At 47.4% G+C, this 13363-nt stretch overlaps 1 protein-coding gene across 2 annotated transcripts in view; it reads left to right on the top strand.

The window, feature by feature from the left end:
• The window catches only part of CGN (cingulin), a 131188-nt gene that overhangs the window by 78898 nt on the left and 38927 nt on the right, over positions 1 to 13363 (top strand). Inside the window, exons 8-12 of one of the 2 annotated variants that reach the window (XM_068252454.1) lie at positions 746 to 958; positions 2461 to 2609; positions 4330 to 4471; positions 9315 to 9527; positions 12604 to 12816. In XM_068252454.1, coding sequence (XP_068108555.1) covers positions 746 to 958; positions 2461 to 2609; positions 4330 to 4471; positions 9315 to 9527; positions 12604 to 12816 — 930 coding nt within the window. The remainder of the gene's footprint in view (positions 1 to 745; positions 959 to 2460; positions 2610 to 4329; positions 4472 to 9314; positions 9528 to 12603; positions 12817 to 13363) is intronic. The other variant, XM_068252455.1, reaches the window with a different exon arrangement.

The raw sequence follows: 13363 nt of genomic DNA on the forward strand, positions 1-13363 counted from the left end.
CTCCTGTCCCCAGGGATACTTACCTTGGGAGGGGGAAGCCTCTGGATTCTAATGAGGCTTCCTCTGTAAGCCCGATCCGCCGGGATCCAATGATGGCAGCCCCTGATCACCGGCGATGTAAAAATTTACCTACCGCAATCCTGCGCAGATGCAGTCCGGTTAGGCAGGAATAGCTGAATTGCCTCCATCGCGGAAAGCGGACCCGATTGGGCTCAGCTATCTCCGCCTGAGCACGATTGGAACGCCATTACTGCGCCTGCGCAGGATCGTGGTGGGTAAATATTGCCCTTGCTACAACCGACATGCTTGTCGGCTGTAGTCACAGGGAGACGGGGCTGGATCCCTGAGGCTTAGGAGGATGGGGTAAGTATCCCCCGGTGAGAGGGGGGCGGTCCTACAGAGTCTCTTTTAAAATGAGGTCCTTTCCAGTCAATATTTGCTTAAAGTAAACCTGTGGGGCCTGCATACAAAAAAGTAAGATACTTACTTGCGTCTCCCTCAACCTCACCGTTGCAGTGCTGTGTCCTCCCGAAGACGAGTACGTGAACGGCGCTGCCATATTGTTCCTGCACAGTAGCACAGACCTCCTCAGGCTTTGGTAAAACAAGGCCAAGCCTGATTGGGTCCATGCTACTGCGCATGCGTGAGCTGATGAGGCACAACATATATAGCAGGCAGTATAGCAGCCTCCTTAGTGAAGACCCCAACATGGATTCCTTCCCACTGCACTCCCTCCATCCTTCAGGAGCTCCACGAGACGCAGGATGAACTTGATGACATTCTGCAACTTCGCCAGAGGCAAGATGAACTGCTGAGACAAAAGGATCGAGAACTGACTGCCCTGAAGGGGGCACTAAAAGATGAGGTGGCCAATCACGACAAGGAGCTGGACAACCTGCGACAGCAGTACCAGAACGACATGCAGCAACTGAGGAGGAACATGGATAACGTGTCCCAGGTACTCAACTCAGGGGAACACACACACCATACAGAGTCTTACCAGACTGGCTTTGTTCTGTGCCTGCCATGTTGTGTCTGCTGCTTTGTTTGGGGAAGGGTCCCTGCTTGCATGCATCACTGCCAATCCAAAGCTGTCTCATCTGTTTACCATGTCTCTCCAATGTTATGTGATTACGTTTGTCATGTGCTCATCCATTTGTTTCCAGGTCGACCTTATCTGTTTGATACATCCCCTGTCCCTCTGTGGTCCTCTTCCATATCAAAGTGTCTATCCATGTTTGTCACATGACCTCCATGTGTTATTCCATGCCTTCTTTTCATTGTAATACCCATCAATCTCCGGGAGCATTGTCATCGTATGGAATGCCTCATTTTTTCACACTTGTCTGGTTTTATCCATTGAACTGTCCTGTCCTCGTCCTCTCATCTTGTGTTGTAGTGTTTTTATTCGTATCTTCCTTGACATCTTCTCTGGGTAATTATTCACCATCAGTCCTAATTGGCTGGTTTGTGTTCCCTAATGCTGTTTTTTGCTAAGGGATCTAAGGGCCTTTTTCCACTAGCAATCGCTAGCGTTTGCGCTAAATGCTAGTGATTGCGATTCAGCAAGTTGCTAATTTTTTTTTAGCGATTGCGATTTTGCTATGCAATGCACTGAATAGCAAAATCGCTGTAAAAATCACTCCGAGCCACAATCGCGCTTTAGCAAAAATCAAATCGCGGTAGTGGAAATTACCTACTGCGATTCCTATGTTATTTAGCAAACTCTAGCGCTGTAAAAATCGCTAGCGATTTGTGATTTTGTGATTCAGCATCGCAATCACCGCAAGTGGAAAAGGGCCCCGAGTGTCCTGTGCCACATGTCCCCTTCTCATGTTTGTCATGTGGTCTTCCATGTTCTTCTTTGGATGCAATCGCCCATTCTCTTGTGCCACATCTGTTCATAGACTGACGTCTTTTATACTGGTACGGTGTTACTTCGATACCTGCCCTCTTTGCTTTCCCTCTTATCTTTGTCATGTGATCTTCCATTGTACTTGTCTTCTCCAGACAATATTTTCTGGTCTCCAGAGTCCTTCCATTTCTTTCTTTTCTTTATCTGACTTGACCACTATCCTTATGACGGTCTCCAGATACCAGTTGTCCAGTTCTAGTGTTCTTCTTTATTTTGGGTGTGTTTTGCCTTCTTAAAACAGAAGGTATTTGAGATATCGCAAATACCTTCTGTATTAAGAAGGCAAAACACACCAAGCATTTTTTTTTTTTTTTTTTTTTTTAGTAGGAGATCATTTTGGTCTTTTTTTTAGACCCCTATACTTTCCTAGTGGTTTTGGGTCACCCCAAAGCTGCTTGGTTACTTTATTTTGTTAATCCTACATCGGTCCCAAATTTTTCCATCAAGTATTTTTGTTTCCAATCTGATAAGATCCTTTTTCTCCAAATCTCGCCATTCCTCATCTTCAATCTGGTCATAACAGTTTCTGTATCTTCCTTTTTTAGGATCAGATCAGTCTGGAGTCCGAGCGGCAGAAGATCAATCTGGTGGTGAGGAACTTACAGCGAGAGCTGGAGGAGAGCAGCGATGAGATCAACCAATGGAAAGAGATGTTCCAGAAGAACAAGGAGGAGTTCCGCAGTGCAAAGCAGGAGTAAGCACCGCCCACGGATCTTCTGATTAACACTTTCTCCCATACTGTCTGCATGGAATTTGTATCCTCTTGCTGTGTTTATTTGGGTTTTCCCTGGGTGTTCCACTTTCCTCCCTCGTCCCAAAAAGCAGTAAAATGGGTTTGGTGGTTCTTGTGGGGACCAAGAGCACCTAAACGACAAGTAATTGAGACCAGGAGCTCAATGGTGCAGTATCGTTGGTTATAGAGGGACTAGATAATTAAATACTTACAAAGGTTGGTTGCAGTTCTTGCAACTACTGTATAAGCTTGAATTCGGCATCCCTGCTCGGTGCTCCACGTCCTGCCGGATATTGGACGATCACTCTCCTGTAGTTCAATACACTTTACAGAAAACTGTAAAGCGGTTACCTCCAAAGGAGGTCTGACTGATAGAAGTATGGGGTGGGAGCACCCAAAATAGATGGGTGGTAAAACATAACGTGTAAACAAGAGGTAATTGCTTACCTCTCCAGAAGATACAGACACCAGTTCAACTGGAAAAATATTTATTAAAAAAATTGAAAACTCATTTCGCGGGTCACGGCCCGCCTCCTCAGGACAATATAAAAAATACCTTGGCAGCATAAGGAGTAGAGCGTAGGCGCCTCCATTAGGCTACATTCCAAAAGTACACTGAGCCCAGCTGAATTGATTTTCCTAGAGAAGAAAATGGCCCTAGAGTGTGGTAGATACGTTACATTGTAAGTTCTTTTTTCTTCTATCAAAATCTTTATTGAAAAAACTATCAAAAGTGACAGCACTGATTGAAACTGCAGTTTTTCACTATATTTGTTAATGTGAATGCCTCAGGGGATAGTATGAGCTATGGAGGATTCAATGTAAAGAGTTGGCTTACTACTAATATACATTTTTAAAAAGAAATACATTCTACAAATTCTTACTTTCTGATAGCAACTGCCTTTTAGAAAGAGATCCTAATGAAGGCAGTTTTGTACAATATTTTATAAGCAGGAGATAAGGGGCCTGGTGCACAAAAAAAACCCCAAAACAAACCAGTAAATTGGCGGTAGTCTAGTTGAGGGGACCCAGTGGGAAACCTCATAGACCAAAAGATTCTCCCAGCTTGCGGCAATTTGGTCACATTTGGTTATATGTAAGAAATTGAGGGCCCGGCAGGAAACACTAATGCTAAAATTGCACACCAGGACTCATTTCTCGCGGGCACATGCAGAATTTTTTCTGGTACTAACACTAAGGGTGCAACACTGCCCATTACGTCATTAGTGCCACGCATGTCACTTGGGTAATGCGTGGGTTACAATTGAAGCACACGGCGTATCACGCACTACCCCAGCGTGTGGCACTAATAGTGTAATGGGCGGTGATACCCTGATGTTAGTACTGGTAAAATTGCTGTGCACTGCCTGTGCTTGGCACATTTACCGGCCTTCTGGCATCAGGCCCATGGAAAAATGTCAAATCCAGCAACTAAAGTAGAAGAGGATTTCAAATCAATTTTGTTTCTTATGTTTAAGATGGGAAGACCAGAGGCACGGTGAAGTTTTTATTGTAGTTTTTACCCCTTTATAGAATTTCCCCCTTACTTTCACAGGAAGGGATTTAACCTTCTCATGCTGGAGCTTTAATGGGAAAAGGGTTTGGCTGGTGTTGCACCTTAATAAATTGGATGTGTTGGCTTTGCTTACGATAATGTAATGGATATGGGGGATTTCCTCAGGGTCCTGCAGCTAAAGATGGAAAAGGAAGAGTTTGAGGATGAGCTGAAGGAAATGAAGGATCGTTACTCCCTCTTACAAGCAGAGCTGGAACAAGCAAAAAAGGGATCTGTGAAAGTTGGGGATTTGGAGGCTGCAAAGAAGGTTTGTGCCGTTAATCTTCCCATCATATTGTCTTGTGCAAATAAAGGTGTCATTTCAAATGGGATATGCTGCAGTTGTGGTAATCACTGATGGGCTGCCGCTGTGCATGTGCTGCAGCTGTGGCTTGTGGTAATCACTGATGGGCTGCTGCTGTGCATGTGCTGCAGGTGTGGCTTGTGGTAATCACTGATGGACTGCCGCTGTGCATGTGCTGCAGCTGTGGCTTGTGGTAATCACTGATGGACTGCCGCTGTGCATGTGCTGCAGGTGTGGCTTGTGGTAATTACTGATGGACTGCCGCTGTGCATGTGCTGCAGTTGTGGCTTGTGGTAATCACTGATGGACTGCCTCTGTGCATGTGCTGCAGCTGTGGCTTGTGGTAATCACTGATGGGCTGCTGCTGTGCATGTGCTGCAGGTGTGGCTTGTGGTAATCACTGATGGACTGCTGCTGTGCATGTGCTGCAGCTGTGGCTTGTGGTAATCACTGATGGACTGCCGCTGTGCATGTGCTGCAGGTGTGGCTTGTGGTAATTACTGATGGACTGCCGCTGTGCATGTGCTGCAGTTGTGGCTTGTGGTAATCACTGATGGACTGCAGCTGTGCATGTGCTGCAGCTGTGGCTTGTGGTAATCACTGATGGACTGCCGCTGTGCATGTGCTACAGTTGTGGCTTGTGGTAGTCACTGATGGACTGCCGCTGTGCATGTGCTGCAGTTGTGGCTTGTGGTAATCACTGATGGACTGCCGCTGTGCATGTGCTGCAGTTGTGGCTTGTGGTAATCACTGATGGGCTGCCGCTGTGCATGTGCTGCAGGTGTGACTTGTGGTAATCACTGATGGACTGCCGCTGTGAATGTGCTGCAGTTGTGGCTTGTTTTAATCACTGATGGACTGCCGCTGTGCATGTGCTGCAGCTGTGGCTTGTGGTAATCACTGATGGGCTGCTGCTGTGCATGTGCTGCCGGTGTGGCTTGTGGTAATCACTGATGGACTGCCGCTGTGAATGTGCTGCAGTTGTGGCTTGTAGTAATCACTGATGGGCTGCCGCTGTGCATGTGCTGCAGGTGTGGCTTGTGGTAATCACTGATGGACTGCCGCTGTGCATGTGCTGCAGTTGTGGCTTGTGGTAATCACTGATGGGCTGCTGCTGTGCATGTGCTGCCGGTGTGGCTTGTGGTAATCACTGATGGACTGCCGCTGTGAATGTGCTGCAGTTGTGGCTTGTAGTAATCACTGATGGACTGCCGCTGTGCATGTGCTGCAGTTGTGGCTTGTGGTAATCACTGATGGACTGCCGCTGTGCATGTGCTGCAGGTGTGGCTTGTGGTAATCACTGATGGACTGCCGCTGTGCATGTGCTGCAGCTGTGGCTTGTGGTAATCACTGATGGACTGCCGCTGTGCATGTGCTGCAGTTGTGGCTTGTGGCAATCACTGATGGGCTGCTGCTGTGCATGTGCTGCAGTTGTGGCTTGTAGTAATGACTGATGGGCTGCCGCTGTGCATGTGCTGCAGGTGTGGCTTGTGGTAATCACTGATGGACTGCCGCTGTGCATGTGCTGCAGCTGTGGCTTGTGGTAATCACTGATGAGCTGCCGCTGTGCATGTGCTGCAGGTGTGGCTTGTGGTAATCACTGATGGACTGCCGCTGTGCATGTGCTGCAGGTGTGGCTTGTGGTAATCACTGATGTGCTGCCGCTGTGCATGTGCTGCAGTTGTGGCTTGTGGTAATCACTGATGGACTGCCGCTGTGCATGTGCTGCAGTTGTGGCTTGTGGTAATCACTGATGGACTGCCGCTGTGCATGTGCTGCAGTTGTGGCTTGTGGTAATCACTGATGGACTGCTGCTGTGCATGTGCTGCAGGTGTGGCTTGTGGTAATCACTGATGTGCTGCCGCTGTGCATGTGCTGCAGTTGTGGCTTGTGGTAATCACTGATGGACTGCCGCTGTGCATGTGCTGCAGTTGTGGCTTGTGGTAATCACTGATGAGCTGCCGCTGTGCATGTGCTGCAGGTGTGGCTTGTGGTAATCACTGATGAGCTGCCGCTGTGCATGTGCTGCAGGTGTGGCTTGTGGTAATCACTGATGGACTGCCGCTGTGCATGTGCTGCAGTTGTGGCTTGTGGTAATCACTGATGGACTGCTGCTGTGCATGTGCTGCAGTTGTGGCTTGTGGTAATCACTGATGGACTGCCGCTGTGCATGTGCTGCAGGTGTGGCTTGTGGTAATCACTGATGGGCTGGCGCTGTGCATGTGCTGCAGTTGTGGCTTGTGGTAATCACTGATGGACTGTCGCTGTGCATGTGCTGCAGTTGTGGCTTGTGGTAATCACTGATGTACTGACGCTGTGCATGTGCTGCAGTTGTGGCTTGTGGTAATCACTGATGGGCTGCCGCTATGCATGTGCTGCAGTTGTGGCTTGTGGTGATCACTGATGGACTGCCGCTGTGCATGTGCTGCAGGTGTGGCTTGTGGTAATCACTGATGGGCTGCCGCTGCGCATGTGCTGCAGTTGTGGCTTGTGGTAATTACAGATGGACTCTCGCTATGCATGTGCTGCAGTTGTGGCTTGTGGTAATCACTGATGGACTGCTGCTGTGCATGTGCTGCAATTGTGGCTTGTGGTAATCACTGATGGACTGCCGCTGTGCATGTGCTGCAGGTGTGGCTTGTGGTAATCACTGATGGGCTGGCGCTGTGCATGTGCTGCAGTTGTGGCTTGTGGTAATCACTGATGGACTGCCGCTATGCATGTGCTGCAGTTGTGGCTTGTGGTGATCACTGATGGACTGACGCTGTGCATGTGCTGCAGTTTTGGCTTGTGGTAATTACAGATGGACTGTCGCTATGCATGTGCTGCAGTTGTGGCTTGTGGTAATCACTGATGGGCTGCTGCTGTGCATGTGCTGCAGTTGTGGCTTGTGGTAATCACTGATGGACTGCCGCTGTGCATGTGCTGCAGTTGTGGCTTGTGGTAATCACTGATGGACTGCAGCTGTGCATGTGCTGCAGTTGTGGCTTGTGGTAATCACTGATGGACTGCCGCTGTGCATGTGCTGCAGTTGTGGCTTGTGGTAATCACTGATGGGCTGCCGCTGTGCATGTGCTGCAGGTGTGGCATGTGGTAATTACTGATGGACTGCAGCTGTGCATGTGCTGCAGTTGTGGCTTGTGGTAATTACTGATGGACTGCAGCTGTGCATGTGCTGCAGGTGTAGCTTGTGGTAATCACTGATGGGCTGCTGCTGTGCATGTGCTGCAGTTGTGGCTTGTGGTAATCACTGATGGGCTGCTGCTGTGCATGTGCTGCAGGTGTGGCTTGTGGTAATCACTGATGGACTGCTGCTGTGCATGTGCTGCAGTTGTGGCTTGTGGTAATCACTGATGGACTGATGTTGTGCATGTGCTGCAGTTGTGGCTTGTGGTAATCACTGATGGACTGATGTTGTGCATGTGCTGCAGTTGTGGCTTGTGGTAATCACTGATGGACTGCCGCTGTGCATATGGTGCAGTTGTGGCTTGTGGTAATCACTGATGGGCTGCTGCTGTGCATGTCCTGCAATTGTGGCAATCACTGATGGACTGCCGCTGTGCATGTGCTGCAGGTGTGGCATGTGGTAATCACTGATGGACTGCCGCTGTGCATGTGCTGCAGGTGTGGCATGTGGTAATCACTGATGGACTGCCGCTGTGCATGTGCTGCAGGTGTGGCTTGTGGTAATCACTGATGGACTGCTGCTGTGCATGTGCTGCAGATGTGACTTGTGGTAATCACTGATGGGCTGCCGCTGTGCATGTGCTGCAGGTGTGGCTTGTGGTAATCACTGATGGGCTGCTGCTGTGCATGTGCTGCAGGTGTGGCTTGTGGTAATCACTGATGGACTGCCGCTGTGCATGTGCTGCAGTTGTGGCTTGTAGTAATCACTGATGGGCTGCTGCTGTGCATGTGCTGCAGCTGTGGCTTGTGGTAATCACTGATGGGCTGCTGCTGTGCATGTGCTGCAGGTGTGGTATGTGGTAATCACTGATGGACTGCCGCTGTGCATGTGCTGCAGGTGTGGCTTGTGGTAATCACTGATGGACTGCTGCTGTGCATGTGCTGCAGGTGTGGCATGTGGTAATCACTGATGGGCTGCTGCTGTGCATGTGCTGCAGGTGTGGCATGTGGTAATCACTGATGGACTGCCGCTGTGCATGTGCTGCAGGTGTGGCTTGTGGTAATCACTGATGGACTGCTGCTGTGCATGTGCTGCAGGTGTGGCTTGTGGTAATCACTGATGGACTGCCGCTGTGCATGTGCTGCAGGTGTGGCTTGTGGTAATCACTGATGGACTGCCGCTGTACATGTGCTGCAGTTGTGGCTTGTGGTAATCACTGATGTGCTGCCGCTGTGCATGTGCTGCAGTTGTGGCTTGTGGTAATCACTGATGTGCTGCCGCTGTGCATGTGCTGCAGTTGTGGCTTGTGGTAATCACTGATGGACTGCCACTGTGCATGTGCTGCAGTTGTGGCTTGTGGTAATCACTGATGTGCTGCCGCTGTGCATGTGCTGCAGTTGTGGCTTGTGGTAATCACTGATGGACTGCCGCTGTGCATGTGCTGCAGTTGTGGCTTGTGGTAATCACTGTTGGACTGCTACTGTGCTTGTGCTGCAGATTTTTTAAGTCATAATTTTCGAAGTAGCTCGCTACATCTGGTCTAGACAGTAATCTGAATTGGAAAAACTGTTGAGTATCTCTGTACAGCTCTCGGGGCACAGCACACACACATTAAAAACAAGTGAAATGTGAAAAAAGTGTTTATATTTGTCAACTTGATTTATTTACTCGATTCTGTAGGATCTGCAGCGTTTTGAGGATCAGGTGCGACAGCTGTCTCAGGAAAAGAAGAAGGTAGAGGATCTGCTGCTGCAGCGGGACAGGGAACTCTCAGCCCTGAAGGGGGCGCTGAAAGATGAGGTGTCCAGCCACGACCAGGAGACTGAAAAATTACGGCTCGATTATAATCGGGAGTTGCAGGAAACTATACGAGACTACGAGGAAAGGCTGAAGGTGAGAAGGTGGGAGAGAGTACTTCTGTCACCCGTGGAAGTGCAGGAGTGCCGACTACAATGACAACTGTTTATTATGTGTCCAATCCTCTCTGCATAGTTCCACTATTTAGAGAATGATGGATATTTAAACCTACTCTGGCGGTGTAAGATCTCTCCACTTCTGTGTTGCATATTGGCCGTACCCATTACACCCCCTCCCCATGCAGAAAACCGCTCGTATTTCTGCTCTTTATTGCCCATGCAGTTATCATGCTTGCTATTGTCCCAGAGTAATGTCATCTATGTAAATACCACAAGTACATCCCGTTCATTGCATCGATGTTTTATATAAAATTCATGGTGAAAACATTCTCTTCTCTGCTTACAGTCACACTGAATCCTGCAGATAAGAAAACCTTTCTGCTGTTTTCTTATCCTTATAATCTGAAATTCATGATCTAGACAATCACAGAAACTGTGGCATGTAACTGATAACCTTTTCAGTAACTATATAGCAAATAATTGTTGGTCCCAAAAAGCGTTTGGAATAGTTCATCTTCTTCATCCTTTGAGCATTCTACTTATCAAAGGACACCCATAAACAAAAAATGTAAAATACATACACATAAGAAGTGCATTTCTTCCAGAGTGAAAATGCAGTACAAATTACTTTTTTTCCCCATTGATGCTGTTACTTACAATATGTAGGAAAAATCAGCTTTGAGAGGTTTTAGACAAGTCCATCTCCTCGTGGAGGAATCTCAGGGTTTTCTGAATGGATGTTGCTGGGTTCCATTGACAAAATGGTGTCCAGACGAGTAAGGGGGCTGACCGGCATCTTTGTATAGATCCATTCCAGGGAGGGCTTTTGTAAAGAATATAGGAATTCCTGAGAACCCACCATGAGGAGATGGACTAGCTCCTCCTGCTACATACTGTAAGTGACAGAGACACAGGAAAAAAGTAATGTGTAGTGCATTTTAGTACAACAGGATAGTGCATTTTACTTTGAAAGAAATGCACATCTTATATGTCTGTGTTTACATGTATTTTAGATATTACAATTTTTCATGGAAGTGGCCTGTTTCCACTACAGCAGAAATCAGGCTGAATCTGCAGAGTTTCCTCGCAGGCAAATTGCGCAGGGAAACTCTGCCATAATGCAGCAGCCGTCCGAATCGCTTGCCTTAGTGATTCGGCTGACATGGCAGTCAGTTTTCGCGTGAGTGGCAGCTAATACTATAGCACGGCACGGCTTCCAGGATTCGGCTGCGTCCTCAAACAGGAAGTGGCGCTGCGTATCTCGTAGGATGCGCGGCGGCTAGTGGAAACTGGGCCTTAAACTATAAGAAACATTTGAAGAAAAGGTCCCCAACTGGCCTTTGACTGTTGGTCTCATATGAGAATCAGTTTAAAGGTCGATTTACACCTTTCTGTTACAGAACAGGCTATAGTATTGTACCGTGCAAGCCATGTATAACCGTATAAACATGCTTTCAATTATTGTAGCCCAGATTAAAGTTTCTGGAGACATGCTGAGATTGATTGTTGTACAGACACATTGTTCAAAGGCCTGCTCTGTTGTGTAAAGAGGGGAGGGAGTGAACAGTCAAGCTAGGAGTGCCTCGCTATGGGGTCTGCAATATATTTACACTACATCCCTACAATAGTTAAAGGGGCACTATGGTGAAAAACTAAAATTTATAAAAATTCTTATGTACACATACACATAAGATGCACATTTGTCCCAGAGTAAATGCATTCGGATCAGTGAATGGCGCACAGCGCCTATGCATAGAAATGGTGCTGCATTAAAAAGATACGCATATCGCTATTTATCGTTAGTACTGCATGATAATGGCGCACAGGGAAAAAAGAAAAACGGCACACAGTAACGTTATTTATCAATAGCGCTGTTTATATGCCAAACAGCAGACGTTATTGCGCACAGTAACGTTATTTATCAATAGCTAACCTACATAAGCCAAACTGCAGACGTTATTTAGCTGCAAAACGGTGAATGGATTTAATGTGACACTGGCAAGGTTAGGGTTAGGCACCACCAGGGGAGATTTAGGGTTAGGCGCCACCAGGGAGGTCTTAGGGTTATGCACCACCAGGGGGGCGGTTAGGGTTAGGCACCACCGGGGGGGGGGGGGATCTAGGGGTTAGAGATAGGTACAGAGAGGGTTTTGTGTGAGAGTAGGGTTAGGTATACCTTTTATATCACCGCTTTTTACAACGATAAAGAACGATACAATGTTAACGCTAATTTTCAATAAAATAGAGATAAATAACGATACGGCTTTAACGTTAAATAGCGATAAGTGACAAACGGATTAGCGGCAACACCGTGCGCCATTATTCGCAGGAGCCATTTTCAGATAGATCCAATGCATTATGGGTTTTTTTTAACTTCCTATGTAGCTGTTACAGGATATATTATAATCTACTAACTCTGAACTTCTTGCTAACAGGTTTTGGACTAGTCCATTTACTCATGGGGGATTCTAAGGAATAATTTCAAAAACGTTTCTTGAATGACAGTGGCACAGTCCAACTGCCTAGCGTAGTGACTCAGGACTGGGCAGGTTGCTTGGGATATTTTCATAGGTCCTTTCCAGGGAGTGCTTTTAAAAGAGACCTGAGACTAAGAGAAAGAAAAAATTTATACATCCCTGAGGCTTCCTCCAACCCCCTTTAGGCTGATCGCTCCCTCACTATCTTCCCAGACTGCCTGGCTCCTCCTCTAATTCTGCCAGTCGGTGAGCAGCCGCGTACACCCCATCACGCTACCATCGCCAGGAGAGTTCTGCACCTGCATAGTACTACTGCGCAGGCACAGAACACTCATGACCACGGGAGCGTGACCGGACTGCGCTTGCTTTTACTTGTCTCATGTACACTTTAAAACAGTTAATAGAAACGTTGAAAACCCCTCATGAGGTGACTACGTGGAAATACGAAAAAAACCAAAACTGTACGTCTTATTAATGAATTTTATGTTTTACAATTTCTCACCATAGTGCCCCTTTATTATAAAAATTACCCGTGATGGTTGCGTGTATAATATATGGTATTGCGGTGTTGTGCAGGAGATACAGCGTTCCCAGGATCAGGGGCGTCAGCTGTCCCAGGAGAAGCAGAGAATGGAGGATATGCTGCACCAGCGGGAGCGAGAACTCTCAGCCCTGAAGGGGGCGCTGAAAGATGAGGTGTCTGGCCACGACCGCGAAACCGAGAAACTGAGAGATCAGTTTAGCCGTGAACTGCAGCAAACCAAGCGAGACTATGAGGAGCAGCTCAGGGTAAGAAGATTAGTTTGAGCACCCTGCAAATTTTTGTCAGATTTGACATATATCAGATGCTGTCAGTTATATTTCAGTTGCTGTCAGTTATTACTGAAAGGACAACTGATGTGCAAGGTATTGTCCATGTTTCCCTATGGCTCAAGTAGGTGATATTACAGTTTGAGGCCAGAAACCCACTAGGAGCGATTTTTTTTTTTTTGAGCGCTTTGCGATTCGAAAACTGTTCCTAATGTAATGCTAGGGGTGTGATCCCACTTGAGCGATGTGATTGTATAAAAATCCCCCATAGCATTGCATTATCAAGAGATTTTTCAAATCACTAGAGCTTAGAAATCGCTCCTACTGGGTTTCTGGCCTAACGGTGTGCTGACCCAGAAGCTGTTACAGGTTCATCACCATTTTTAAAATGGAGGAAGGAGAATTCCATCGATTACAGTGGGCAAACAGGACGCAGGAGAGGAGAAACAGATTGAGCCCGTTCTGGCTCCCGACACAGCTGCCCAATATGGAAATACTGCGCTGCGCATGCGCAGTATTTCCTTTC

Source organism: Hyperolius riggenbachi, chromosome 9, assembly GCF_040937935.1.
Source record: "Hyperolius riggenbachi isolate aHypRig1 chromosome 9, aHypRig1.pri, whole genome shotgun sequence".
Taxonomy (NCBI): domain Eukaryota; kingdom Metazoa; phylum Chordata; class Amphibia; order Anura; family Hyperoliidae; genus Hyperolius; species Hyperolius riggenbachi.